The 27,181-nt window shown below is 48.5% G+C and overlaps 2 protein-coding genes across 2 annotated transcripts in view; one reads left to right on the forward strand and one right to left on the reverse strand.

Moving 5' to 3' along the window:
- The window catches only part of ezh2 (enhancer of zeste 2 polycomb repressive complex 2 subunit), a 132,084-nt gene that overhangs the window by 13,428 nt on the left and 91,475 nt on the right, over positions 1 to 27,181 (reverse strand). The gene's annotated exons all lie outside the window — the stretch shown is intronic.
- On the forward strand, positions 237 to 25,674 carry pld1b (phospholipase D1b). Its single transcript, XM_062379153.1, has 26 exons — positions 237 to 282; positions 10,081 to 10,251; positions 10,345 to 10,508; positions 10,890 to 11,032; positions 11,113 to 11,224; positions 11,353 to 11,418; positions 11,544 to 11,602; positions 11,788 to 11,880; positions 12,208 to 12,360; positions 12,463 to 12,612; positions 13,452 to 13,535; positions 14,010 to 14,091; positions 14,178 to 14,288; positions 14,378 to 14,560; positions 15,152 to 15,371; positions 16,553 to 16,672; positions 16,765 to 16,883; positions 17,352 to 17,465; positions 17,604 to 17,714; positions 17,988 to 18,076; positions 18,956 to 19,069; positions 20,189 to 20,238; positions 20,417 to 20,551; positions 21,992 to 22,145; positions 23,072 to 23,189; positions 23,296 to 25,674. Exons 2-26 carry the CDS (start codon positions 10,113 to 10,115, stop codon positions 23,518 to 23,520), a joined length of 3,108 nt encoding a protein of 1,035 aa, XP_062235137.1. The 5' UTR covers positions 237 to 282; positions 10,081 to 10,112; the 3' UTR covers positions 23,521 to 25,674.

The following is a 27,181-nucleotide window of genomic DNA, read 5'->3' on the forward strand; positions in this document are numbered from 1 at the left end:
AAAACTATTGTGACATGTATAAAAGCTAAAGCAAGAATGAAATGTCAGGTTGTGCTCTCAGTGAAATGCAAATGGATTAAAAAGAGTTAAAGAGAGAATAAATAAAATCCGATATAGCAGATGGCAGCCGTCTGGGTTGCAGGGGGTTTATTTTGAAAGTGCTCTAGCAGGAAGTTCTGTGTGACTCACTGCCGCTGGCTTCACGTCTCTGCAGGTTTTGCTGTCCGGCTCCGCGTGCCCGCGCACACTCACCCGCAGCTGCTGCTCGATTCACATCAGGAGGTGAGAAACATCTGTTCTGATCGGCTGGTCACCGCTGTGTGTGTCTTTGTGTGTCTGTGCATGTCTGTGTGTGTTGTTGTGCTGATGTTCTGTGAACTTTGCTGTTATGCGTGAACGCGTGATTGGTGTAGAGTTGCGTGTGATTGGCGCAGTGATGGGAACGTGCGCTGGAGCTGCTCAGTGCGTGTTTCAGCTTGTGAAGGCATCCGTGCTCTGCGGTGCTCAGGACCAGGGACAGACCCGGGTCCTGAGGAGCATGTGGACCAGAGTCTGGACCAGGATCAGGTCCAGGATCAGGGTCTGGATCAGGATCAGGTCCAGACTGTGGTCCAGATGCTCCTCAGGGTCTGGATCCGGTTTTGACCAGGATCAGGATCATTGACTGCATTAGGAACAGGGTCTGTATCAGGACCAGGGTTAGGACCAGGATCAAAGCTAGAATAAGGTCCAGGATCAAGACTAGGGTCAGTACCAGGATCAGTGTCACACCTGTATTGAAACAAAATAAAAGCACTTCCTGTGAACCTGTCAGTTCTTCTCAGCTCCTCCACACAAACTCCTCCTCATGGGAGACCTTCAGGTTCCTCCTGGTCCACGTGGAGCTCCTCTCTCCTGGAGGACTCAGAGTCGTGTTTCAAAGTGACACCGACAGGAAGCAGATCCCAGAGGAACCAACACTACCAGTTTCAGATGATGGAGAAAGTAACGTTACATTTCTAACAGTAGATCCTCTTATTACACAACCTGGGTCAGTGTGGGTCAGTGTGTGTCAGTGTGTGTCAGTGTGGGTCAGTGTGTGTCAGTGTGTGTCAGTGTGGGTCAGTGTGTGTCAGTGTGGGTCAGTGTGGGTCAGTGTGGGTCAGTGTGTGTCCCTTGCAGTCCCTTCTGGTCAGCTGGAGTCTTCTGCAGACTTTGTGTGCTCACTTTGAGACTGATGGGACGTCCTCACTGTCCTCACTGTCCTCACTGTCCTCACCGCTCTGCAGGACGTCTCGTTGTGTTGCAACGCTGCTGCAACATGTGAGCTAACAACTCGGCTGGTTTTGTGACATGAGCAGGTTGTTGTAATGCGACATCAGACAGGAAGTGTGTGTTTCAGAAAGACCTGCTTTTCCAGTATTTGTGTGTGTGCGTGACGTTTAGAGCTTGACTCACTTGTGAGGCTAGCGAGTGGGTTTAGCTTCAATGGTAGGACTGTGTGTGTGTGTGTGTGTGTGTGTGTGTGTGTGTGTGTGTGTGTGTGTGTGTGTGTGTGTGTGTGTGTGTGTGTGTGTGTGTGTGTGTGTGTGTGATTGCTTACTCATGTAATGGCTCTTCCAACAAACATGGTCGGCATAATTGACTTTGTGGGTGTGTCTGTGCTTTTGTACCCAACACACACACACACACACACACCCACACAACTCAAGGGGCAGTGGGTGTGGTGGGAGTGGTCCATCCTTTGATAAATATTAATGTCCTGACATGAAGAAACACACACTGACACTACGACTCTGCAGCGACGCACAATTTCATTACATGTGTGTGAAACTCAAAGGGAAGTGGGAGAAGCCTCTCACAACGTCTTGTCTGACCAAAGTGTGTGACTGGGACGCCTGTCCACCAAACTGTCCACCAAGCAGGGGACACACTCACGTCCCAGGGAACTCAGACCTGTGGGACAATGCACTGAAAACATCTGAGAGGTTTGATCAGCTGAGGTTCTCACACCTGCACGGGGGGTGTGACCCCCTGGAGCTGCTGGAGGAAGACGAGGTCCGGTTCTGATGATGGAGGACGGGGAGGTCCGGCTCTGATCCTGGAGGACGAGGAGGTCCGGCTCTGCTGCTGGAGGACAGAGAGGTCCGGCTCTGATGCTGGAGGACAGAGAGGTCCGGCTCTGATGATGGAGGACGGGGAGGTCAGGGTCTGATGCTGGAGGACAGAGAGGTCCGGCTCTGAGGCTGGAGGACAGAGAGGTCCGGCTCTGATGCTGGAGGACAGAGAGGTCTGGTTCTGATGCTGGAGGACAGAGAGGTCCGGCTCTGATGCTGGAGGACAGAGAGGTCCGGCTCTGATGATGGAGGACGGGGAGGTCCGGGTCTGCTGCTGGAGGACATTGAGGTCCGGCTCTGATGCTGGAGGACGGGGAGGTCCGGCTCTGATGCTGGAGGACGGGGAGGTCCGGCTCTGATGCTGGAGGACATTGAGGTCCGGCTCTGAGGCTGGAGGACGGGGAGGTCCGGCTCTGATCCTGGAGGACGAGGAGGTCCGGCTCTGATCCTGGAGGACGGCGAGGTCCAGCTCTGATGCTGCAGGATAGAGAGGTCCGGCTCTGATCCTGGAGGACAGGGAGGTCCGGCTCTGATCCTGGAGGACGGGGAGGTCCGGCTCTGATCCTGGAGGACGAGGAGGTCCGGCTCTGATCCTGGAGGACGGGGAGGTCCGGCTCTGATCCTCGAGGACAGGGAGGTCCGGCTCTGCTGCTGGAGGACGAGGAGGTCCGGCTGGAGGACGGGGAGGTCCGGCTCTGATCCTGGAGCAGCTCCACTTCCTCTCGGGGCCATGAAACCGTTTCTTTATGGCTCTGAGGTCGTTGTGTGGAAACAGGAAACGCACAACGTTGATGCAAAGTCGTAAACAAATCAACGACTGAAATATCCGCTGCTTCAGGATGGAGGAGAGAAATACAAGAACTATTAACAATAAAGTTTATGGTCAATGGTTTATGACCAGTATGGATATATACATGTTTTAACTCCCTGATATCTGCCGGCGTCTGATTGGTCAAATGTTAATGACTGTGAATAAAGAGGAAAGACGTGACAGCTCCTCAGAGTGCAGAGTCTTGATCGCCCCCTGGTGTCTGGCTGCAGTATCGCTGATAAACCCGACTCCTCCATGTGAGCAGATATGAAGTCACATGCGTTTGTTCGTCTTAAAGATGTTTCTGTCTTTTCAGGTCGTTCTCATCTCATCATGTTTCTGATCAGTTTGGTTTGATCAGTTATTGATGATATAAAAACAGGCTGAGATGGGATGATTGACAGCTGAGACTGACTCCTGATTGGTCGAGAGCAAGTCTTCACACGACAGCTGTGCAAGAGGGCAGTGGTCAAATCATTTGAGCCTCATTTCTGGATAATGGCAGGAAGTAGGGACGACTCGTCCGTCTTTATTTATAGTCCAGTTTGAATACATTGATTCCTAGTCGCTGAATAATCACTGATCTCAGACCAAAGCCCTAGAAGTCGTAACTTGACCGGAGGTTTCAGACGAGAGAGAGAAACTCTCTCTTTCATGTGATCAGGTAGAGAACTGTCTTCTCTGTGGCCGTGTGGCTCAGGGTTAAACACATCACCGTGCATGGACATGTTTGTGTGTCTGTGTGTGTTTGCAGCTCTCACACCAAGGAGCTGAAATCAAGGCTCTGCTAAAACTCGTGAATTAAGCTTCCACTGTTCTTGTTACACAAGTAACCGGTTTATTCTTGCTCCCGGCTGCACCTCCGGAATCCACAACCTGCCAGTGAACAGGTCCCATGCAACACCTGCACAGGACTGTAACCGGCTCTACACCCCCTCAGAGCACTGTTGTGTTCTGAAGATTGTGTGTTTAACTTTGGTGTGTTTAACTATCAAACCCAGGAGGATGCAGAGACCTTCAGCTCCCCTGCCATTTGATAGGATGATTAAAGACTTGCTGTCAATGAGCAGCGACCGAAGGCTTAGAGTGTGTGTGTGTGTGTCAGTGTGTGTGTGTGTGCGCTTGTGTGCGTGCGTGTGTGTGTGTGGGTGTGTGTGTTGAAATTTTCCCACGTGTCCCTGCTGCTGGGAACGAGTCTCAGCCCTTTGTTGGTTTGTTTGTATTTCAGCAACATTAAGGAAAAGCTATTGATCTGATTGATTACATTTGCTTCTATGAAAGAGAGAACCCATTCACTGTGTGTGTCTTAATGAGGGTTCATTCATCTCGTTAGCATTGTGGATGTGAGACGTTCTGTGACGTTGTCTCAGAGAATAATTCATGGATCAAGATGGAAACTTCAGCCATATTGAGAAGAGTAACATCAAGTGTTCTTTGAAGGACACTGTGGGACCTTGGGTGGATGTATGAACTGGTTTAGGGCTGAGAAGAAACTGGAAAAGGTTCATGGCCCAGTCGTCTCTTCACGACAACTCATTCTGATGGAGACGCTCACTCTGTCAGTTAGTGGAACAAAATGCTGAGTGTGAGCGGAGCTGGTGGTTCAGCTTCCTCCTGCTCACAATGCTGATCAGGGGGGGGGAGTGTCAGCCGCATGCTGATGTCATGTCTTGGTAAATTTCACACCCACACACACACACACACACACACACACTGTTGTGCCACTGGTTTGGCCGGTGAAAGCATCTGAACTGAGTCATGTTGGTTCAGTAGATCACGATCACCTGACAGACACCAAGAGGGAGAAAGGCTCTGTGAAGTGTGGCTGGCAGAAATCAATGTCACCTGGTCACACACAAACACACACACAAACACTGTTACACACTTATCTAGTGGAAAAAAGAGGAAGTGTGTTTCTGTGGTCACATGCTGTGGGAAGATGTCAGTCTCCATTTGTCAAACTGATGTTTCCACGTTCGACGAGGTCGGTTGTTTAATGATCTCGATGAGAACCCAGTGAAGGACGAGGAGCTGAAGTCAATCAGCTGTGAAACGTGCACGTGAGGATGAGCCTGCACCACAGAGATCAAACCTCCCACTGACTCACTTGGGTCTAAATACAAGCTATTATTATTATTATTATTATTATTATTATTATTATTATTATTATTATTATTATCTGTTTAACTGATGATGAAAATAAGAGTCATGTGAGCAGAGATGGGACGAATGTTCTCGGTGCTGAAGCTCAGTTTGGAAATATTCTACCACTTCAGTTTCTAACGATGAACACGATCAAAACGTTGAGTTGTTTCTTTCTTTCTTCCTCTCGTTGTTTCTTTCTTTCTTCCTCTCGTTGTTTCTTTCTTTCTTCCTCTCGTTGTTTCTTTCTTTCTTCCTCTCGTTTTTTCTTTCTTTCTTCCTCATGTTCTCCTCTCGTCTGAAACTCTGACACTCCCCGAAACTGGAAATACAAGGTTTCCATCCAACGAGTGGAAGTTCACTTTACTCGGTTTCACCTTCATCCTGGTTTCTCTCATTTTGTGTTAAAGGTCATCCACGTCAATCCATAAATAATTAATTGATAATTGAAAAATGTTGAGGTTTGATGCTCATTATTTGATGATAATTGTACATAAGTAACATTCTATTATGGCTTTAAACATTTAGCTGTGATGCTTAATGCCTCAGTCACATTAAAAAAACATTTTTCTATTTAAGTTACCTCACATTAAAATTCACTGGATCTGTTTTGGTTAAATGATTTTGAACTTCCTGTTCCTGACCCGGAAGCAGCTGAAGCAGTACACAGAGCTGACCAGTAGGCGGCAGCCTCCCAGTGTCATTAGTGATCAATGAGTTTGAATTAGCATGTCAGACTGATGAGCTCATTCATTTATTTTATTTTGACAGACTGAGCTCATTAATGACTTTATTTTGACAGTCGGACTGTTTCATCTCATAATTACTTTTATTTTGACACTCAAGCTGTTTTAGCTCATAATGACTTTTATTTTGACACTCAGGTTGTTTTAGCTCATAATTACTTATATTTTGACACTTAACCTGTTTTAGCTCATAATGACTTTTATTTTGACACTCAGGTTGTTTTAGCTCATAATGCCTTTTATTTTGACACTCAGGTTATTTCAGCTCATATGACTTTTATTTTGACACTCAAGCTGTTTTAGCTCATAAGGACTTTTATTTTGACACTCAGGTTGTTTTAGCTCTTAATTGCTTTTATTATGACACTCAGGTTGTTTCAGCTCATAATGGCTTTTATTTTGACACTCAGGTTGTTTCAGCTGCTCATACTTAGAACATTAAGAGATAATGTAGCTGATGAAAATGGGACCTCCTGTGTCTGCTGAGCGTCTTTAATGGTTCCAGTGAGAGGTTAGATCTCTGTGGAGCTTCAGTATCGACCTGGAGCAGGAAATCTAAGTTATTCATTATCTTCAGGTTGGTAAATGGACTCCGAGTCCGAGTGGCATGTTGAGGAATATGTTTTCCAGCTGATGAATTTCACATGTTCCTGTGAGTTCTGATTTGTTCCCTCTGCTCAGCAGCACATGAGCTGCGGTGGGAGTTTGAAGGTGACGTGTGATAACTTCTCAGTGTTTCTCTGCTCTTAGACTTTAAGTTCCTCTCCTCACAGAAAGCAGGAGAAAGCAGCTCCTGAAACTCGCCTTCTACTGACAAACACACGTGTCCTCTGGCACAAGGTCAAAGGTCAAGTTCTACAGGGACGAGGAGCATGAGTCAAAAACCTTTCAACTCATTTTCTTCAGTTAGTGAAAGTTGTGTGTGTGTGTATTTGTGTGTGTGTGTGTGTGTGCGCTCACAAGCGGGTGGGGACCAAACCCTTGGTTCCTTCTCTGGAATGTCAACAATGAGTCATGTCGGCTGCTCGTCTCGGGGGGGGGAGCAGCTCCAGATCCAGCTCCAGCTTCATTTGCAGTTAAAAGATTTATACTGGTTCAGCCGGTTCCCTAAAACAATATTCACTAACTGGAAGGAGCACCTGTGTGTGTGCGTGTGTGCGTGTGTGTGTGTGTGTGTGTGTGTGTGTGTGTGTGTGTGTGCGTGTGTGTGTGTGTGTGTGTGTGTGTGTGTGTGTGTGCGTGTGCGTGTGCGTGTGTGTCATGAAGTGGGACCTGATTGCAGTACAGGGTCCAGGAGGCTGGGGGGTGAACTGACATGAGGAGTTTGTCCTGAGCGTCCTGCTTCCACTCGTCCCTCAGGGCAACTGTTTGAATTCAAAACGAGCAAAGACGTCTCCTTGAGATTTGAGGACACGTTCTTCTGACTCGTGGCAGACAGGGACTGATGGATGGATTTATGAAGAGTCAGAGGAAAGGATCTTCACCGTGCCTCAGAGGACGAGCATCTCCACCAGCAGGTTCCTCGTGAACCCTCATCTGAGTTCACTACAACACTCAGCAGCTCCACTTTCACTCTCTTCTCCGGGGGGGGGGGGGGGGGGGGGGCGTCCTCGGTCCTGGTGGTGGGACTGAACCTGCACTGCACCTTGAACAGGATCCCCCCCCCCCCGTCTCCCCTCTCATCAATGGCGAGACCTCCCCCCCCCCGCTGCGTCCCTCCCCCTGCCGAGTTGTCCCCTCCACTGTCTGCGTCCCTGCCTCACTCAGCTCTCACCCTCCCAGGCCGACTGACAGGGCTCTGTGACTGTGTGCGAGTGTGTGTGAGTGTGTGTGTGTGAATGTGTTGCAGAGTGGGGAGAGTGTGTTTGAGCAGATTTAGAGAGAGAGAGAAAAGAGGAGCGGTAGCTTGGTTTTCTGATGAAGACAATTTAGACAAGTGATGATGATGACGATGAAGATGAAGATGTCGGGATTCCCTCGGCCTCTGAGGGCTCAGGTCAGTGGATCCTGACCCTGTAGTGTGTGTGTGTGTCTGTGTGCGTCTGTAAATGTGCGTGTGTATCTCTTGCTCCTCCTGCTATTCTATAATACAGTGTTCACCAGACTGTCGGCGGTTTCCAGTTTCCACACTGGCTGTGTGTGTGTGTGTGTGTGTGTGTGTGTGTGTGTGTGTGTGTGTGTGTGTGTGTGTGTGTGTGTGTGTGTGTGTGTGTGTGTGTGTGTGTGTGTGTGTGTGTGTGTGTGTGTGTGTGTGTGTGTGTGTGTGTGTGTGTGTGTGTGTGTGTGTGTGTGTGTGTGTGTGCTCCTGCCCAAGCTGCAAGACACATATCATCAATCAAATATTTTCCGCAATAATAAATAATAATAATATTAAAAGGTGTCAAAGCTGCAAAGATCTAACATCATTAATTATCAACCATTTTGATGAATTTATTTTGACGTTAAATCTTCTAAAATATGGTAAATTTAAATGTGTTTAAGTTGATATTTTTGCGTTTTAAATGGAACAACATATTTGGATAGGGAAATGGAGTCAGCACTTTATATTATATTTAATAACAAATCTGATAAATCTGCTCACACAGAAATGAATCATCTGATAATTAGAAGTGAAATTACTTCTATTTTTATAGTGAAACTTTGAAGCTGAGTCACATGTTGACAATCGAGAGCTAGAGACAATTCTTAAGACAATGTTCTTGTATTTTGCATAAAATGTTTAAAGTATAAAATTCAATATATGATGTATTCTGTGATTTGTATAAATACCAGCAGCAGGCTCGTGCCCTCAGTTCAATCTGCTGCTGTGTTGCATAATTCAGGCAAAAATATCTTCATTAACACAAAATGTTATAAACTAGTGAGCTGGAATAGTGAACTTATGTTGACGTGTTTTTGTTAAGTGTCTAAAGATATGAAAATATTCAGCAGAAAAAGTAAAAGATCTTTCTAATGACTTAGAAAATGTTTGTATTTATTGTGGTTTGTGCACGTGAGAAAATGTTAAATTAATCAGTTGATTAAAGTGTGTGTGTGTGTGTGTGTGTGTTGACTCAACAGCCTGCCACCTGGCTGGCGAGTGATACAGTTGGGGGGGGGGGGGGGGGTAAATTTAACACACTGTACCCAATCAATGTGAGTGCTCATTCGGTTTGGCATAATATCTACAAACACACACACACACAAACACACACACACGCACACACACACACTCTCTGTTTTCAAGGTGAGGAGCTGCTCAGTAAACTCTCGTTAGCATCACAGAATTTAAATGTTGGACAGTTTCTGGTTGTTAAATAATTTGATGTGATTTGATTTCTTTCTGATGAAACTTGATATTTGTGTCTTCACTTTGTGTTTGTTACGTTATGAGTTAATTAATTTGACCAGTGAACGATTTGTGTTGATCAGGAATCACGTCGACTTTGAGAATTCAGCTTTTACTGTGTCTCTTTATCCAGAGTTAGAGGAAGGTTGTTATCCAGTCTTTAGTTTCTGAACTACAAATTAAATCGCGGGGTAATGATGTTCCGTGTGTTGCTCATGGGCACTCGGGACTCGTGGTTGCTTATGGACACTCTGTGGGTTTCAGACCTGTGACTTCTCTCTGTTGTGGTCGTCTGGTGGAGGAAGTGAAAGCAGACAGAACACAGTCGAACCTCAGCTGAACTCACTGCAGAAGCACAAATACACAAATACACAAATACACAAATACACAAATACAACTGAGTCACATCCCGTGTCCCAGGAGGAGAACCAGTTCAGCTTCAAGATTCGTCTTCACTAAAACCAGAACCGTCTTTGTCTCACGTCTCATCTGTCTTCCTACTCATTCTAACATCTTCTCGTGTCCTCTCTTTCTCTTTCACACTCCATCTTTCTTTCTCCACGTTCATCTACAGCTCCTCTCGTTGATAGAACATCCGTCCATCTCTCTCTCTCTCTCTCTCTCGCTCTCTCTCTCCTCGCAGCCACAGATCAAGTCACAACAGGATGAACAGGCTAGAAGCATGGGAAGCACCACATTCCTCCATATGCAGAGTGTGTGTCTGGGTGTGTGTGTGTGTGCGTGTGCGTGTGTGTGTTAAAGGAGTCGAACTGTGTTCAGGTGTGCCCTCATGAATGAAAGGCGTAGTTCATCAGAGTGGGACAAAAAGCCTCAAGTCCAGTTCAGTGGTGTTCTATTAAGAGCTTGGACCTGAAGGGTCCTGATCCAAGTCTCAGGTCCAGATCAACATCTGGATGATCTTCATTCACCTTCTCCCTTCCTGACCTGTCTCTCCAGACGAGCCCTGGGCTCCAGACTCAGTGCTAACCATGCTGCAGCACTCCGACCCGACCTCCAGCACCCTGCAGCTGGTGGCCAACGACATGACGGACATCATGGAGACGCTGGACACCCGCGAGCTGGACCTGGAGGACGGAGAGTACGACACCACGGACACCCAGGTCCCAGGTGTGTGTTGTTCTCCAGCTGCACCTCATACTCAGCATGTGTGTGTTGTCTTCATGTTACATGTGTGACGTTTCCTCTGGTGCTTCTCTCCAGCGGAGCATCTGCCCTTCAAGGTGATCTACCACACCGTGGGCTTCAAGGAGTCCCAGGCCAAGGTCTTCCTGTCGTCTCCCATCACGGCCAAGATCCTGGAGGTGGAGCGCTTCACGTCGGCTCAGGACCGCTTCAACTTGACGGCGCAGAGGAGCGTCAACAAGGTGCCCCCCCCCCCCCCCCCGCCTGTTAGCCTGTTCACTGATGTTCACTTTGGCCATCATTAAAAGAATAATGGCTTATTTGTAAATTGCAGGGATGGTAGATCTCTCACATCTGTATCAGCGTTATCCAGGAAACATTCAGATGAGTTTAGTTCAGAGGGAAACATCTGGTTTGTGTTGATTAGTAACGAGACCAGCTTAATTTGAACCAATGAGAAAACTGCAAATATGAAACTTCTCTAAACAAACAGAGCTGATGTCTTTTAAAGAAACCACAGTTGTCTGATGATGCTTGATGAGAATCGATGAAGTTGTTAGAGCGTCTCCAAAGATCACGTGATGATGATTGGACGTGGAGTTTGAATCCTGTGTTATGCTCAGTCTCTGCCAGCGGTGTTTAAGATCCAGCTGAAGCACGGGGAGTTCACGTGGCTGGTGAAGAGGAAGGAGAAACACTTCATGGACCTGCACCGGGAGCTCAGGACCTACAAAACCTTCATGAGGCTGCCGCTGCCCACACGCAGGTAGACGCTCGTTTGTCCCCCATTCGTCCCACTGGTCCTTTACCCCCAACAAGCTGCTAACTGGTCATGTGTCTCTGCAGCCACACGATAAGGCGCCACCCGGGCGAGAGGAGTGAGGTGAGGCAGATGCCGACCCTTCCCAGAGGAGGTGGAGACGAGCTGGCCAGAGAGGAGCAGGTGTCCAGTCGCAGGGTTCGTCCTCCTCCTCCCAGTCTCCTCCTCCCAGTCTCCTCCTCCCAGTCTCCTCCTCCCAGTCCTTTGCTTCACACCTGTTTGATTTGACTGAAGTCACCAGCTGATATTTCTCTGATTTGTTCCAGAAACAATTGGAAGATTACCTGAACAAGCTGCTCACGATGTCCATGTACAGGAACTACCATGCCACGGTGAGGACCAGGGTGAACCTGCGATGAGCCGATGGAGACCATCATGATCCTGGAGAACAGACACGAGTAGTTCACTGTTTAGCTTGTTTAAGATTTTAAAGATATTTATATTTATTACATTTCAGATGGAGTTCATTGATGTCAGTCAACTGTCCTTCATCCATGACCTGGGACCCAAAGGCCTGTAAGAACATCTCCCTGTCGGGGAATCACCAAGTTCATTTGGATTCATTAAATCCCCCAAAAATAAGATTATTAAATAACTTGATTCTGATTGAATAAGACTTAGTTTGTTTGTACTGGGATTAATTGTTTGTACTCGTGCAGTTTTCTATTTGTCTTTATGAAGCTGAGTTTTGCTCGTTTCAGAGAAGGGATGGTGCAGAAACGATCGGGGGGGCATCGAATCCCCGGGTTGAACTGCTGTGGGCGCAGCAACATCTGCTACCACTGGTCCAAACGGTCGGTTACCACCCAGACACCATTCATCTGAAATTAAATTATGATAACTGAGCGGCAGACAGTTGAGAGAGATCCATTTCTCAAGAAGCATGATCCACTCCACAGCCGTAACAGGAGACTCCATTCAAACCACTTCTCCAACTGGAAAGAACCCAGTGGCTTCCCGTGTGTCCGGGGATCTGAAATATGAAAATGAATAAACAGAAAGTTCTCACACATCCAGGAACACTTTGGATTATTCAAACCTTTCACAGAAGCTTCTGCAGAGTTCTGTGTCTTCATGTGTTTCATATTTGTGAATCATACTGGTTGTGTGTGTTGGGACAGCTGGCTGGTGGTGAAGGACTCCTTCCTGGTCTACATGAAGCCGGACTCAGGGGCCATCTCCTTCGTGATGCTGGTGGACAAAGAGTTCGGCATCAAGATGGACTCCAAGGACACGGAGACCAAACATGGTGTCCGTGTGGACAGCCTGTCCAGGTCAGTGACCACTGTAGAAACCTTATTCTGAATTGTTGAGCTCCTGATAAAGTCAAACTCTGTCCCGGACGTTGTGTTTCAGTTGTGTTGTTGTGTGAGCAGGTCTCTGGTGCTGAAGTGCAGCAGCTACCGACACGCCCGCTGGTGGGGTCAGTCGCTGGAGGGCTTCATCAAGAAGCACGGATCCGCCTTCCTCACCGACCACCGCTTCGGCTCCTTCGCCCGGCAGGAGGAGAACGTCCTCGCCAAATGGTAAACAAGTAAAACAAGTAAACAAGTAAACAAGTAAACAAGTAAACAAGTAAAACAAGTAAACAAGTAAAACAAGTAAACAAGCAACCAGCTGAGGCAACACAACTTTTCAATATCTTCAAGAGATGCCCCACTTCACTCAGTTCACATTATTCTGACAAATCATTATCTAAAGAGGAAGGAGATATGTGTATATATACAAGCAGTGAGCATCCAGTAAATAACTAAATGTATGAGGCATCTCAAAGTAAAATCACTCATTACAGTTGTGTACTTGGAAAACATCTGTTACACAATGTGTGTTAATGAGGAGAACACCTTTTGTCGCCAGTGTTAGATTGATGCAAATTAGCACCTGGAAGCGAGATGTCGGGTCGAGATGAGACCTGGTCCAGTTGGCTGTGTGTTGTGTGCGTGTTTGTGTTTGTGATGTGTTTGTGTGGTGTGTGTGTGTGTGTTGTGTGTCTTGCTGGAGTAACCTGACACAAAGAGAGGGAAAGTGAGCCTCTTCTGCTCGTCACCTGTCCCCCTGCTGGGCAACCCTATACTGTCTGTGAGACTGTGTGTGTGTGTCTGTGTGTCTCTGTGTCTGTGAGACTGTGTGTGTGTGTGTGTGTCTGTGTGTGTGTGTGTGTGTGTGTGTGCGTGTATGTGTGTGTGTCTGTCTGTGAGACTGTGTGTGTGTGATAAAAAGCATGATTCAGCAGAAGACGGACTGAGTGAAAGGGGAGGGGGGGGAACTGTTGGTTTGTGATCATCTAAATGTTTGTGTGTGTGAATGTGAGTGTTAATGTGTTGTTGTTTTCACATGTGTATACGTGTGTGTGTATTTTCTACAGGTACGTGAATGGGAAAACGTACATGGAGGACGTAGCAGATGCTCTCGAAGAAGCCAGAGAGGAAATATTCATCACAGATTGGTGGTGAGTGTGTGTGTTTGTGTGTGAGTGTCCGTGTGTCCGTGTGTGTGTGTGTTTTTTGTGTGTGTGTGTGTGTGTGTGTGTGTGTGTGTGTAGTGGGTGCACTCTGCGGTCACCTCTACGGGAGATTTTCTGGTCAAACAGATCAGTTACAGTCTGAGACTCAAGCTACTGATATACAAGTACACATGTAGAAATACACACTATTTAGTTAAAGATATAATATCTAATAGTTCTTCATTAATTATCTACAAACAATTATGTTTTATGATATTGGTTTTAGCAGCAGGATGAAGGATGAAGGATAAACAGAGGATTTAATGACGCGAGAGAAAATGAAAGGGAAACAAAACAAAGATGTTAAATGAGGTTAAACTCAGAAAGAAGTGAAGGAGGAGGACAAAGGAGAAGAGGGTTCCAGATGTGGACCTTCTCCTCAGACCTGTGACCTTCTCTCACACCTGGTTTGTTCCTCAGGCTGAGTCCAGAGATCTTCCTGAAGAGACCCGTCGTGGAAGGAAACCGCTGGCGTCTGGACTTCATCTTGAAACGCAAAGCGGTGAGCGACCATGAAGCTGCTCAGGAGATGACGGGGACACAGAGAGGAGGTTGTGTTCATCAGTGGTTGTGTCTTTGTCTTCACAGCAACAAGGAGTGAAGGTGTTTGTGATGCTCTACAAGGAGGTGGAGTTAGCCCTGGGCATCAACTCAGGCTACAGCAAGAGGACGCTGAGGCACCTCCACCCCAACATCAAGGTGAGCTTCCACCATGTGATCCACCCCCCCCCTCCCCCTGTCTGTCTGTTTCCTGTTTCCTGTATGACCTTCCACACGCGTGTTCTCAGGTGATGCGTCACCCGGACCACGTCTCCTCCGCCGTCTACCTGTGGGCGCATCACGAGAAGATCATCATCATCGACCAATCAGTGGCCTTCGTGAGCGGGATCGACCTGGCGTACGGACGGTGGGACGACCGGGAGCACCGGCTGACCGACGTGGGGAGCGTGACGCTCTCTCACCTGGAGCAGGTAGAGTGCACAGACACACACAGACACACACAGAGACACACACAGACACACACAGACACACAGACACACACACTAACACATAGAGACACACACAGACACACACACAGACACACACACACACACACACAGAGACACACAGAGACACACACACAGTCACACACACACACAGAGACACACACAGACACACACACAGAGACACACTCAATCACAACATATTTTTCAATCTTTTATAGAAATAAACACAATATTTCTGCCTTAGTCCACATCTTTATTGTGACATATTGTTTATTTATTTATTCAAACTTACCAAGTAGTTGATTTGTATTTAACATGTTTAGGGTGAATTGATTTTTAAGTACATGTGCAGGCGTCTCTTAAATCACCTTAAAAAATACTTTTCTCATTTCTTCAAAACCTGAAGCTCTTCAGCTTTTGACCCTTGTTCTGCATCTCATCATAAATTATCAGATGAATTAAATTAAACATTTTAATCTGTTGCTCCTCATCGTCTCAGTGTCTTCACCTCACTTGGACTTGAACCCATGTCCTCCTGACTTCACTGACGATGATTGTTGTTTTCGTTCTTCGTAGGCGAGCTCCGCCCCCTCCACTAACGCTGCCCCCCCCAACGCCGGCGGCTCCGCCTCCCAGAGCAACGGGAAAACCATCTTCACCGTGACGGACTCTGTGGACCAGCCCAAGCTGAAGAGCCAGGGGAGGATGAAGAGGACCAAGTTCAGCATCAGGAGACACCTGCAGAAACACGGCCTGGCTCAGCCCGACAGCGACAGTGACCTGGAGGCCGAAGAGAGTGAGTGGTGCACAACACACACACACACACACACACACACACACACACACACACAGACACACACACACACACGCCTGTGTCCTGTGTAGAGCTGCAGCTTTCTGTGCAGATTCAGGCTCAGATGATTCAGTTCACTCTTCAACATGTCGACATCGTTCAGATCCTTTAACCTTGAAGTCAACCACACACTCCTGTGGTTCCTGTGGTTGTCTGTCTGGTGTGTGTGTTGTTGTACAGTTGTGTGGCAGCATGAGCCTGGACCTGTGTATCCTCTCAGTGCTGTGAGCTGCTCTGTTCAGGTCGGTGCAGCAGCGGCAGCAGCCAGCACGGTTTGATCCCCGGCAGGGCGGCCGCTCCGCTGGGCCAGCGTCCGGCTGGTGAGTCGGGCGATCGACAGCAGGGTCTCCAGGTGTCGACCCCCCCCCCCCCCCCCGCCCACCACCTGCTTGCTTTGTGCTTTGCTGTGGTTTCATCTTGACTTGAGTGTTTTGATGTTTCTCTCTGATTTGTACAGAAAACTGAAAAAACAAGACATTTAGAAAACATCAGTGTTTCCTTTGAAAACTTAGAGAGACACAGACTCTGAGTGTCAAGTGGAAAAGGCTCCATGAAAATATAAGAGAAGCTGAGAGAATCTGAAATAACTTGATTCTATCTGAGGAGGAAGTGCAGCCTCTCACCCGACCTTCATCATCTTTATTATTATTATTATTCTATATTACACACGTGTGTCTCCTGCAGTAGAACAGATGCTGAGGGTCTCTATCAGCTGGAGAAGCTGCTGTTTGCTCCTCTCTGTTTCTCCTGCTGATTGACGTGTCAGAGATGAACACAAAGCAAACAGCCGCAACACAACCTACAACACAACCAGCTTCACCAGTGAGGAACTGGTTAGGTTCAGGGACATTCAGGTGTGAGAAAGAGAGAGTGAGTTCACTTCTCGACTGTGGTGTTGTGTGTCAAATCCACTGTGATGTGAAAACTGGATGAACGCACAAAGAGCAACACAACAAACTTTGAATCTGTTCCTCTGTTTGCTTTTGATTTTCTCAAAGTGAACATGGTGATGAAGTGAGAGATCAGAGGAGTCACATGATGTGTTTCACTGTTTCCTTCCTCCAGTGTGGTGTGAGTGTTTCAGTCATGTGACCAGCAGCTGATTGTGTATGTGTGTGTTCCAGTCAGCGCCCCGGTGCAGCCCGGCGTCGGGGATCTGTTTGGAAACACACGCTTCTGGCACGGGAAGGATTACTGCAACTTCGTGTACCGGGACTGGATCCAGCTGGAGAAGCCCTTCGATGGTAAACCAGCAGTGACTCACTGGTTTCACTGGTGAACGTGTGTGTGTGTGTCTCTCTTCTCACTTCTTCCTCTCCTTTCTGCCGGTGTGCAGATTTCATCGACAGACACACAACTCCCAGGATGCCCTGGCACGACATCGCGTCGGTGGTTCACGGCAGCGCGGCGCGGGACGTGGCCCGACACTTCATCCAGAGGTGGAACTTCACAAAGGTCAGAGGTCAAGCTGCTTTACCGTAACCCACCGGGTGTCTGAAGAGCCAGATGTGGAACAGCTGTTCTTTGAAATACATCTGTGACATGAAATGACAAAGGGAGAGATGACATCACCATGTGTGAATCAAACACGACCTCATCCTCAGAGCTCGACGTTAGAATCTGGTTTCTGAGGCCGTCTCCTTCAGAGATCAGAAGAATCGAATGGGACAAAGCTGAAATACAGAAGTCAAAATAAAGACTTGTGCACATGTTACCTTGAGGTGATGCTCTAACTCTTCCCTCTGTCTCTGTCTCTGTCCCTGTCTCTTTCTCTGTCTCTGTCTCTGTCTCTGTCTCTGTCCCTCTCCCTCTCCCTCTCCCTCTCCCTCTCCCTCTCCCTCTGTCTCTGTCCCTGTCCCTGTCTCTGTCTCTGTCTCTGTCTCTGTCCCTGTCCCTGTCCCTGTCCCTCTCCCTCTGTCCCAGCTGGTGAAGCCGAAGTACCGCTCCCTGTCGTTCCCCTACCTTCTGCCCAAGTCTCACACCACAGCCGGTGAGCAGCGCTACCAGGTCCCGGACTGCGTCCCCACCAGAGTCCAGGTGAGGTCGTCCATCTTGGTTTAACAGTCAGCCGTCCCGCTGTAGAGACAACAGACGCTGGACAGACAGATGTCGTGAAGCTCACTGACATCGTCCTCTCTCTCTCTCTCTCTCTCTCTCTCTCTCTCTCTCTCTCAGATCCTTCGCTCGGCCTCGGACTGGTCCGCCGGCATCAAGTACCACGAGGAGTCGATCCACAACGCCTACGTGCACGCCATCAAGAACAGCCAGCACTTCGTCTACATCGAGGTCTTCACATATATCCATACATCCATACGCACCAGTTAGAACCAGTTAGAACCAGTTAGAACCAGTTAGAACTGTTTACAGCGTGTGCAGCTCATTAATGTGTTTTTTTTAAGCAACAATAATATAAATGTAACACGCTGAACTCCTTTAATAGAGATGAAGTCATCTGCTCAGCTTCACACATTGTCTGAGACATTTTGTACAAACTGTGAATTATTCAGATTTTTAGAGAAGTTTGTAAAAGTCATAACTTTGTGTTTGTTTCTGCCTCAGAACCAGTTCTTCATCAGCTGCGCAGACAACCGGCACGTTTTCAACAAGATAGGCGACACTATAGCCGAGAGAATCATCAGAGCGTACAGGTAAAACACACACACACACACACACACACACACACACACACACACACACACACACACACACACACACACACACACACACACACATACTCACATTCTGTTTGTGTGTGTGCAATCAGGCTTATCTGGAAATTACTTCCCAGAAACACAACCAGTTTACACACACACACCCACACACACTCAAACACACACCCACACACACACACACACACACCCACACACACACAGACACACACACACACTCTCTCACACCCACACACACACTTCTTATTGTTCCCTGTCCAGGTGACTAATGAGTGATTATCAAGTCGTGGTGACGTGGCCTCAGTGAGTTTATGTTTTAACAGTTTCCTGTTAAGGCTTCACTCTCTCTCTCTCTCTTGTTGTCAGAGCTTATCAGTGGATACACATCCTATTAAAAAACTCACATACACACAGTAACACACACATCTGACCCAATATGTCGGGGGGGCGTTGTGTGTTTAAACAGTCTGTTACTTCTCCAGCTTCTTTTTGAAGGTCCAGTGTTTTCAGGAGAATCTATCGTTGAGCTTTTATTTCTACATCAGGAGGGGGGGCGGATCCTGGAGGCTGTGTCCTTGATTGACAGCTGTCTCGTCCTATCGTCTTCAGCCTCTTGAGTCCGTCCTCTGCTCGTCCGTCTCTCAGTGAACAGATGTTTCCTGAGGAGATGCAGCTGGTGGAGATTTAGATCATCTTAGCTCTCATCCTGTGACCTGGTGTAGAAGCTTGTTGGAAACCAGGTCCACAGCCTGATGTGTGTCCCTCCACCTCCGTGTCCCGGCTGCAGCCTGTTGTGTTCCTCTCAGAAGTCCTCGTGTCCTCACCTGTGTCCTCACCTGGCTGTCTCACGTCTCTCAGGGAGGGGACAAGATACCGAGTGTACGTGGTGACGCCTCTGCTGCCGGGCTTCGAAGGAGACATCAACACAGGGGGGGGCAGCGCCATCCAGGCTGTCATGCACTTCAACTACAGGTGAGTGTGTGTGTGTGTGTGTGTGTGTGTCTCTCACATGAACCCACATGCTGCTTGTGTTTGTTTGATGAGGCTGAATCCCAGAAGGGGCCTCTGACTGATACCTCCACACCTTCTCTGTAACCGCACAGATATGAATCCTGGATCTACTTTCTGTGTGCGTCTGTGTGTGTGTAAATGTGTCTGTCTGGTTGTGTGTATGTGGGACTGTGTGTGTGTACTTGCATGCCATTCCTTTTGAGGCAGACATTTATTGTGTAGCAGTCTTGGGTAAACACTCAGCCCTCCTTGTGCAAACACACGGACACACAAAGGCTGGTATTGAGAGGAATGTGTCTCTGCAACTAAGCCACCTCTGACCCTGTGTCCCTCTGTCCCTCTGTCCCTCTGTCCCTCTGTCCCTCTGTCCCTCTGACCCTGTGTCCCTCTGTCCCTCTGTCCCTCTGTCCCTCTGACCCTGTGTCCCTCTGTCCCTCTGTCCCTCTGACCCTGTGTCCCTCTGTCCCTCCGTCCCTCTGTCCCTCCGTCCCTCTGTCCCTCTGACCCTGTGTCCCTCCGTCCCTCCGTCCCTCTGTCTCTCTGTCCCTCTGTCCCTCTGTCTCTCTGTCCCTCTGTCCCTCTGTCCCTCCGTCCCTCTGACCCTCTGACCCTGTGTCCCTCCGTCCCTCCGTCCCTCTGTCCCTCTGTCCCTCTGTCTCTCTGTCCCTCTGTCCCTCTGTCCCTCCGTCCCTCTGACCCTCTGACCCTGTGTCCCTCTGTCCCTCTGTCCCTCCGTCCCTCTGACCCTCCGTCCCTGTGTCCCTCTGACCCTGTGTCCCTCTGTCCCTCTGTCCCTCCGTCCCTCTGTCCCTCTGACCCTGTGTCCCTCTGTCCCTCTGTCCCTCTGTCCCTCTGTCCCTCCGTCCCTCTGTCCCTCCGTCCCTCTGTCCCTCTGTCCCTCCGTCCCTCTGTCCCTCCGTCCCTCTGTCCCTCTGTCCCTCCGTCCCTGTGTCCCTCTGACCCTCTGTCCCTCTGTCCCTCTGTCCCTCCGATCCTCTGACCCTGTGTCCCTCTGTCCCTCTGTCCCTCTGTCCCTCTGTCCCTGTGTCCCTCTGTCCCTCTGTCCCTCTGTCTCTGCAGGACCATGAACCGAGGAGAACACTCCATCATCTCCCAGCTCCGGAAAGAGAGTAAGTCAAATGAGATATGAGAGAAATGTGTGTTTTTAGTTTAATCTCCTGTTCAGGTGAAAAGAGGAGAAGACAAATGAAAGTTGGACTCAACTTGATAATTAAACAAACTGAAAACAGAAGATCTAGTCCCAGAAGCCACTGGGATCCACTCTAACTGTCTGTGTCCTGTTCCCAGTGGGAGACCAGTGGATGAACTACATCTCCATCGCTGGTCTGAGGACTCACGCCGAGCTGGAGGGGAAACTGGTCACAGAGCTCATCTACGTGCACAGCAAGATGCTGATCGCTGACGACAACACGGTGATCATCGGTAAACTCCTCACTCAGTGTCTCCTCCTGCTTCCTCCTGTCTCCTGTGTCTCCTCCTGTGTCTCCTCCTGCTCCTGTCTCCTGTGTCTCCTCCTGCTCCTGTCTCCTGTGTTTCCTCCTGCTCCTGTCTCCTGTGTCTCCTCCTGTGTCTCCTCCTGCTTCCTGTCTCCTGTGTCTCCTCCTGTGTCTCCTCCTGCTTCCTCCTGTCTCCTGTGTCTCCTCCTGTGTCTCCTCCTGCTTCCTCCTGTCTCCTGTGTCTCCTCCTGTGTCTCCTCCTGCTTCCTGTCTCCTGTGTCTCCTCCTGTGTCTCCTCCTGCTTCCTCCTGTCTCCTGTGTCTCCTCTTGCTTCCTCCTGTCTCCTGTGTCTCCTCCTGTGTCTCCTCCTGCTTCCTGTCTCCTGTGTCTCCTCCTGTGTCTCCTCCTGCTTCCTCCTGTCTCCTGTGTCTCCTCCTGTGTCTCCTCCTGCTTCCTGTCTCCTGTGTCTCCTCCTGTGTCTCCTCCTGCTTCCTCCTGTCTCCTGTGTCTCCTCTTGCTTCCTCCTGTCTCCTGTGTCTCCTCCTGTGTCTCCTCTTGCTTCCTCCTGTCTCCTGTGTCTCCTCCTGTGTCTCCTTCTGCTTCCTCCTGTCTCTTGTGTCTCCTCCTGTCTCCTGCTGTCTCTTGTGTCTCCTCCTGTGTCTCCTCCTGTGTCTCCTCCTGTCTCCTGTGTCTCCTCCTGTGTCTCCTTCTGCTTCCTCCTGTCTCTTGTGTCTCCTCCTGTGTCTCCTGCTGTCTCTTGTGTCGCCTGCTGTGTCTCCTCCTGTCTCCTGCTGTCTCCTGTGTCTCCTCCTGTGTCTCCTCCTGTCTCCTCCTGTCTCATGTGTCGCCTCCTGTGTTTTTCGAAATTTGATCAGTTTCCCTTCGTCCTATTTGAAGTAAAAACCTCTTTGTCTTATTATCATTTTGTATTTGACTTTATAAATTGAACAGATGTCTTCATATTATTCAGTAGAGTTGTGTTATTGAGTTGTCAGTAGTTTAGAGCCTTTAGTGAAACACTCTTCTCCTCAGGTGTGTGTTTGACTCCTGTTCTCCAGCACATCACCCAGGTGTCACAGCGCCACCTGGTGGACTCTGTGATCCAGCGCCACCTGGTGGACTCTGTGATCCAGCGCCACCTGGTAGACTCTGTGATCCAGCGCCACCTGGGGGACTCTGTGATCCAGCGCCACCTGGTGGACTCTGTGATCCAGCGCCACCCGGTGGACTCTGTGATCCAGCGCCACCCGGTGGACTCTGTGATCCAGCGCCACCCGGTGGACTCTGTGATCCAGCGCCACCCGGTGGACTCTGTGATCCAGCGCCACCCGGTGGACTCTGTGATCCAGCGCCACCCGGTGGACTCTGTGGTCCAGCGCCACCCGGTGGACTCTGTGATCCAGCGTGTCCCTTTGTGTCCCTTCAGGCTCGGCCAACATCAACGACCGCAGCATGCTGGGGAAGAGGGACAGCGAGGTGGCGGTGATCGTGGAGGACTCGCAGACGGTTGACTCGGTGATGGACGGACAGCCGTACCAGGCGGGACGCTACGGTCTGCAGCTGCGTCTCGAGTGCTTCAGGTACCCAGAGATCAGATCCATGTCCTCATGTGCTGTCATCTCTCCATCACATGCACAGATCAGACGTAAATCTGGATTTATAAAGTAATAAATGAGCAAAGGTCGAAAAACTCTTTAGGAGATCTGACTTCATGGAACTTCTGCATTTCTTTACAGAACCGTTTAAATATCTCAGTTTGCGTGGTTTGACGTTCCTGTCTCCTGTGTCTCCTCCTGCTTCATGTTGTCCCCTGTGTCTCTTCCTGTTTCCTGTCTCCTGTGTCTCCTGTCTCCTCCTGCTTCATGTTGTCTCCTGTGTCTCCTCCTGCTTCCTGTCTCCTGTGTCTCCTGTCTCCTGTGTCTCCTGTCTCCTCCTGCTTCATGTTGTCTCCTGTGTGTCCTCCTGCTTCATGTTGTCTCCTGTGTGTCCTCCTGCTTCATGTTGTCTCCTGTGTTTCCTCCTGCTTCATGTTGTCTCCTGTCTCCTCCTGCTTCATGTTGTCTCCTGTGTGTCCTCCTGCTTCATGTTGTCTCCTGTGTTTCCTCCTGCTCCTGTCTCCTGTGTGTCCTGTGTCTCCTGTCTCCTCCTGCTTCATGTTGTCTCCTGTGTCTCCTCCTGCTTCCTGTCTCCTGTGTCTCCTGTCTCCTGTGTCTCCTGTCTCCTCCTGCTTCATGTTGTCTCCTGTGTTTCCTCCTGCTCCTGTCTCCTGTGTGTCCTGTGTCTCCTGTCTCCTCCTGCTTCATGTTGTCTCCTGTGTCTCCTCCTGCTTCCTGTCTCCTGTGTCTCCTCCTATCTCCTGTGTCTCCTCCTGCTTCCTGTCTCCTGTGTCTCCTCCTGTCTCCTGTGTCTCCTCCTGCTTCCTGTCTCCTGTGTCTCCTCCTATCTCCTGTGTCTCCTCCTGCTTCCTGCTGTCTCCTGTGTCTCCTCCTGCTTCCTGTCCCCTCAGGATGATCCTCGGTGCCTTCACAGACGCCTCCATCGATGTCTCCGATCCCGTCAGTGATCACTTCTACAAGGAGGTCTGGATGTCCACCTGCGCTCGTAACGCCACCATCTACCAGAAGGTTCACCTCCTCCTCCACTCTCTCTCTTTCTTTGATCTCTTCTCAGGTTTGATCTGATTCAAGTGTATTTATTGAATTCCCCTCTGCCCTGCTCTCGGGCTGCCAGGTGTTCCGCTGCCTGCCGTCCAGTGACGTGCGGAGCATCCTGGAGCTGGAGGGCTACCTGGCGAAGGAGGGCCTGGAGAAGGAGGACCCGGCCCGGGCCCGCGAGGAGCTGAAGAAGATCCGCGGCTTCCTGGTCCAGTTTCCTCTTCAGTTCCTGGGTGAAGAAAACCTGCTTCCTCCAATCGGCTCCAAGGAGGCCATGGTGCCGATGGAGGTCTGGACCTGAGACTCCCCTGTGTGTGTTCACGTGGTAGACACACACAACCTGCCGCCATTTTGGAGATTCTGAAAGCTGCTGAGAGAAGCGTTGATTTATAAACGTGTATCTGGTCCAGTGGCTCGTGGTCTTGTTTAAACCCTGAATCCAGACTCGCAGGAGCTTGAACCCTTTTGGTGAAATGAGAAGTGAGCAGGAAGGAGAGAGGCCTTGTTTTCTTTTATCAGCTTATAGAGATTATTTTTCACACTCGGGTTGTTTCGATTTAGAAAATGCATCATGTCATGTTTACTCTCCAGGGCCCAGAAACTGCACTGGTGACCATTCAGCCCAGTGATTAGGAACAGGTGTCTCAGCCTGGTTTGCAGACATTTACACTACGACTTCCAAAATGGCGTCCGCTGTGTTTGCTGGCGATTTGTGATGCACACAAAAAACATCACACTGCATCACACACACTCACACGTGCACACGAGACCCCGTGAGACTGAGAGTTGAACTCTGCGATCCCTGAAAACCTGAAGTTTACAAGAGGAGAATGAAGACGAGGAAGTGAAGGACTGATCCGACTGATTCCTCTTAGATTCCCCCCCCCCCCCCGCACTGTGACAACACTATGCAACGCCCGGGGGTCTGTGAACGCAGCTCGGACTCCTCTGCGTTTGAAGAGACACTAACAAGAGACTTTGATGAAGACGGCGGCGCAGAGACGAGGATGAAGAGCTTTTTAATGTCCATGTCCAACAGAAAGTCACGAGTGCCAAAGAAGACGGACTGTAGCCGGATGCTTTCACTTCCTGTTTTCATACGTCTGCTCTCCTGGTTCCTTCGTGCTGCTTTGCTTTATGGATCTGTGTCCTGGGAAGTGATGAATTCTATCATTCAGTTAATTTATTAGGAATGTTGCTAGAAGGTCAATAACATAAACTCCAGTTATGAATTTTAAACTTTAAACCGTCATCTCTGGATTTCAGCTTTTCTTGAATTCCCCTGTGTCTTCCTGTTGGTCTGTGAATCACCTGCATGAAGCTGTTCAGTGCTTTGAATCCGAGGAGACCTGGAGCTGAGAGCATGAGAGCAGCTCGGGGCCGTTCAACCCGACGGGTCGAAGCATGACGCCCTGCAGACTGAACGCCCTGTTCAGAGCCATGGACTGTGATGTTGCTAAAAGACGTGCCTGTCTCCAAACGGACGCTTGTCCTCTGTCCAAACCGCTGGACATCGTGCTCCTCTTCCTCTTCCTCCTCTCTACCTCCTTGAGTTTCCACCTCCAGAGCGCAAAGATGAACAATCGTGAATATTTGCAGCCGCACCTTAAGAGAACCAAGTGAAGTCGCCTGAACTGAGAAGGAAAAGTTTACTGTCGTGTGCAATAACCAGCTGTTTCCACCCGGACCAGAATCTGTAGGACAAACAGAAAGATGACTTTAAAGTGTATTTGTACTTGGATCCATAAGAAGCTTAAATGAGCCCCCCCCCCCCCCCCCAGCTCCCCTCTGCTTATCCCTGTGTCTCTATGGAAACTGCACTATTTGCACAGACTGTTGTTGACCCCGGCGACTCCTTAATGATGATATGCAGCACCGCGTCATGTGGTCTTTGTTTTCATTTGTTTAAATGATGGAATAAATAAATTAGTCACTAAAACTGTTTTTTTTTCATGAGGCCTTCGCTCAGAATTTCTTCTTCCAACTTTGTCTCTAACTTCAGGTTTAAAACTTCTGAGTCTGGTGTTGGTTTTTATTTGAAGTTCGTCATCAGGTCCATGAAATGAAGGATCCAGTCTGCAGAGCTCAGAGACGTCTTCTTCTACTGATTCATCATTTACATAAAATTCAGTTTCTTTTGTGCTTATAAGCAGATTTTGAAGATTTCTTAATGAAGCTGAACTGTTCAAATCAAATTTGGGTATAAAACCAACAAAAAACAAAACGTGAGCATTGTCTTTGCTCTTTCTCTTCTGTCTGGTTCTGTGGATACTGTGTAATGTGGATGCTCAATAAAATATATTTAAAAAATATATATAATTTGCAGGAAATAAATGTTAAGATGTGAACTGAACTAATGCATGAATATAGATCAGAGACTTTTTGGTAAAATAAATTATTATTTATTTTCGCCAACATTTGTTTCTTATATGTTTATTTTTGCCCCTAAAAAGTTTTATATTATCGTTTGTTTCTGTTAAACATATTAAAAGCGAAAATTAAAGACAAAAGGTTCGTTTAGCATCTTTCAAAAGAGCAGTTACAAACATCGAGAGCAAAATAATACAACAAAGAAAAGTTGAAGGTTGGTTAAAGTTTCCAAATGATGTCACCTTCATTTCTTTTGTCACCTTCTGAAGTCGTTGGTGTGAGTTTCTGCCACTAGGGGGCTCAGTCACAATCAGATGGTGTTGAGGCAGTGAGGCATGATGGGAGTTGTAGTCTTCAGTGCAGCTTTAGCACGTGAGGATTCCTTCCTGTTTATTCAAAGGTTTAGTTATTTCTCTCTTATAAAGATATATTCCTCCTATTTATATCCTTATATGTGTTACTCTGTGTATAACACAGATTGTATAAATTGCACAGTAACACAACCTTGACCCTTGGCTCCAAATGGCCCATTCTTAGATAAACTACCCTGTTTACTGTATATTTAGTTTTAGTTCGTGTAGTATTTTATTATCTGATGTGGTGTGATCCACTGGTTCCATTTCCAGACGCAGCAGATAAAATGAAATCCAGCAGATTGTATTTAATAACTTTCTTCACAAATATCTTGGATCTGGAGGAAGATACGAGAATAAGGGACGTTCTGTCAAAGTGATGAAGTCAAACTGTCTCACTGTCCATCTCCCGTCATGCATCCTTCCTCCTAAATAATCACTGAAGGGTTTTCTCTCTTGCGTCCATCACTCTCTGATGGAGGTTCGTCCTGCTGCAGTTTCTCTTCACGTCACTAGATGGAGCCACAGCAGCACCATGTGATCCTCCAGGTGTGGGTCAACAGCCTGTGTCTGTTTGAACGTGACGGTGAGGAAGAGGAGGGAGATGCACTGAACTCTGACCTCAACCTGAAACAGAGTCAGTGTTGAGTCTCACTGGTGCTCGGAGAAAAGTCTCTGAAGCAGCTTCCACAGCTTCTGGTGGAACCACAGAAACCAACTGATCGGAGGAATGGAGATTTCAGCCTCTGAAGGATGCAGCCTCTGAAGGATGCACCCCCTGAAGGATGCAGAACCTGAAGGATGCAGAACCTGAAGGATGCAGAACCTGAAGGATTCAGAACCTGAAGGAAGCAGCCTCTGAAGGATGCAGCCTCTGAAGGAAGCAGAACCTGAAGGATGCAGAACCTGAAGGATTCAGAACCTGAAGGATGCAGAACCTGAAGGATGCAGCCTCTGAAGGATGCAGCCTCTGAAGGATTCAGAACCTGAAGGAAGCAGCCTCTGAAGGATGCAGCCTCTGAAGGAAGCAGAACCTGAAGGATGCAGAACCTGAAGGATTCAGAACCTGAAGGAAGCAGCCTCTGAAGGAAGCAGAACCTGAAGGATGCAGAACCTGAAGGATTCAGAACCTGAAGGATGCAGAACCTGAAGGATGCAGCCTCTGAAGGATGCAGCCTCTGAAGGATGCAGAACCTGAAGGATGAAGCCCCTGAAGGATGCAGAACCTGAAGGATGCAG

Source organism: Platichthys flesus, chromosome 21, assembly GCF_949316205.1.
Source record: "Platichthys flesus chromosome 21, fPlaFle2.1, whole genome shotgun sequence".
Taxonomy (NCBI): domain Eukaryota; kingdom Metazoa; phylum Chordata; class Actinopteri; order Pleuronectiformes; family Pleuronectidae; genus Platichthys; species Platichthys flesus.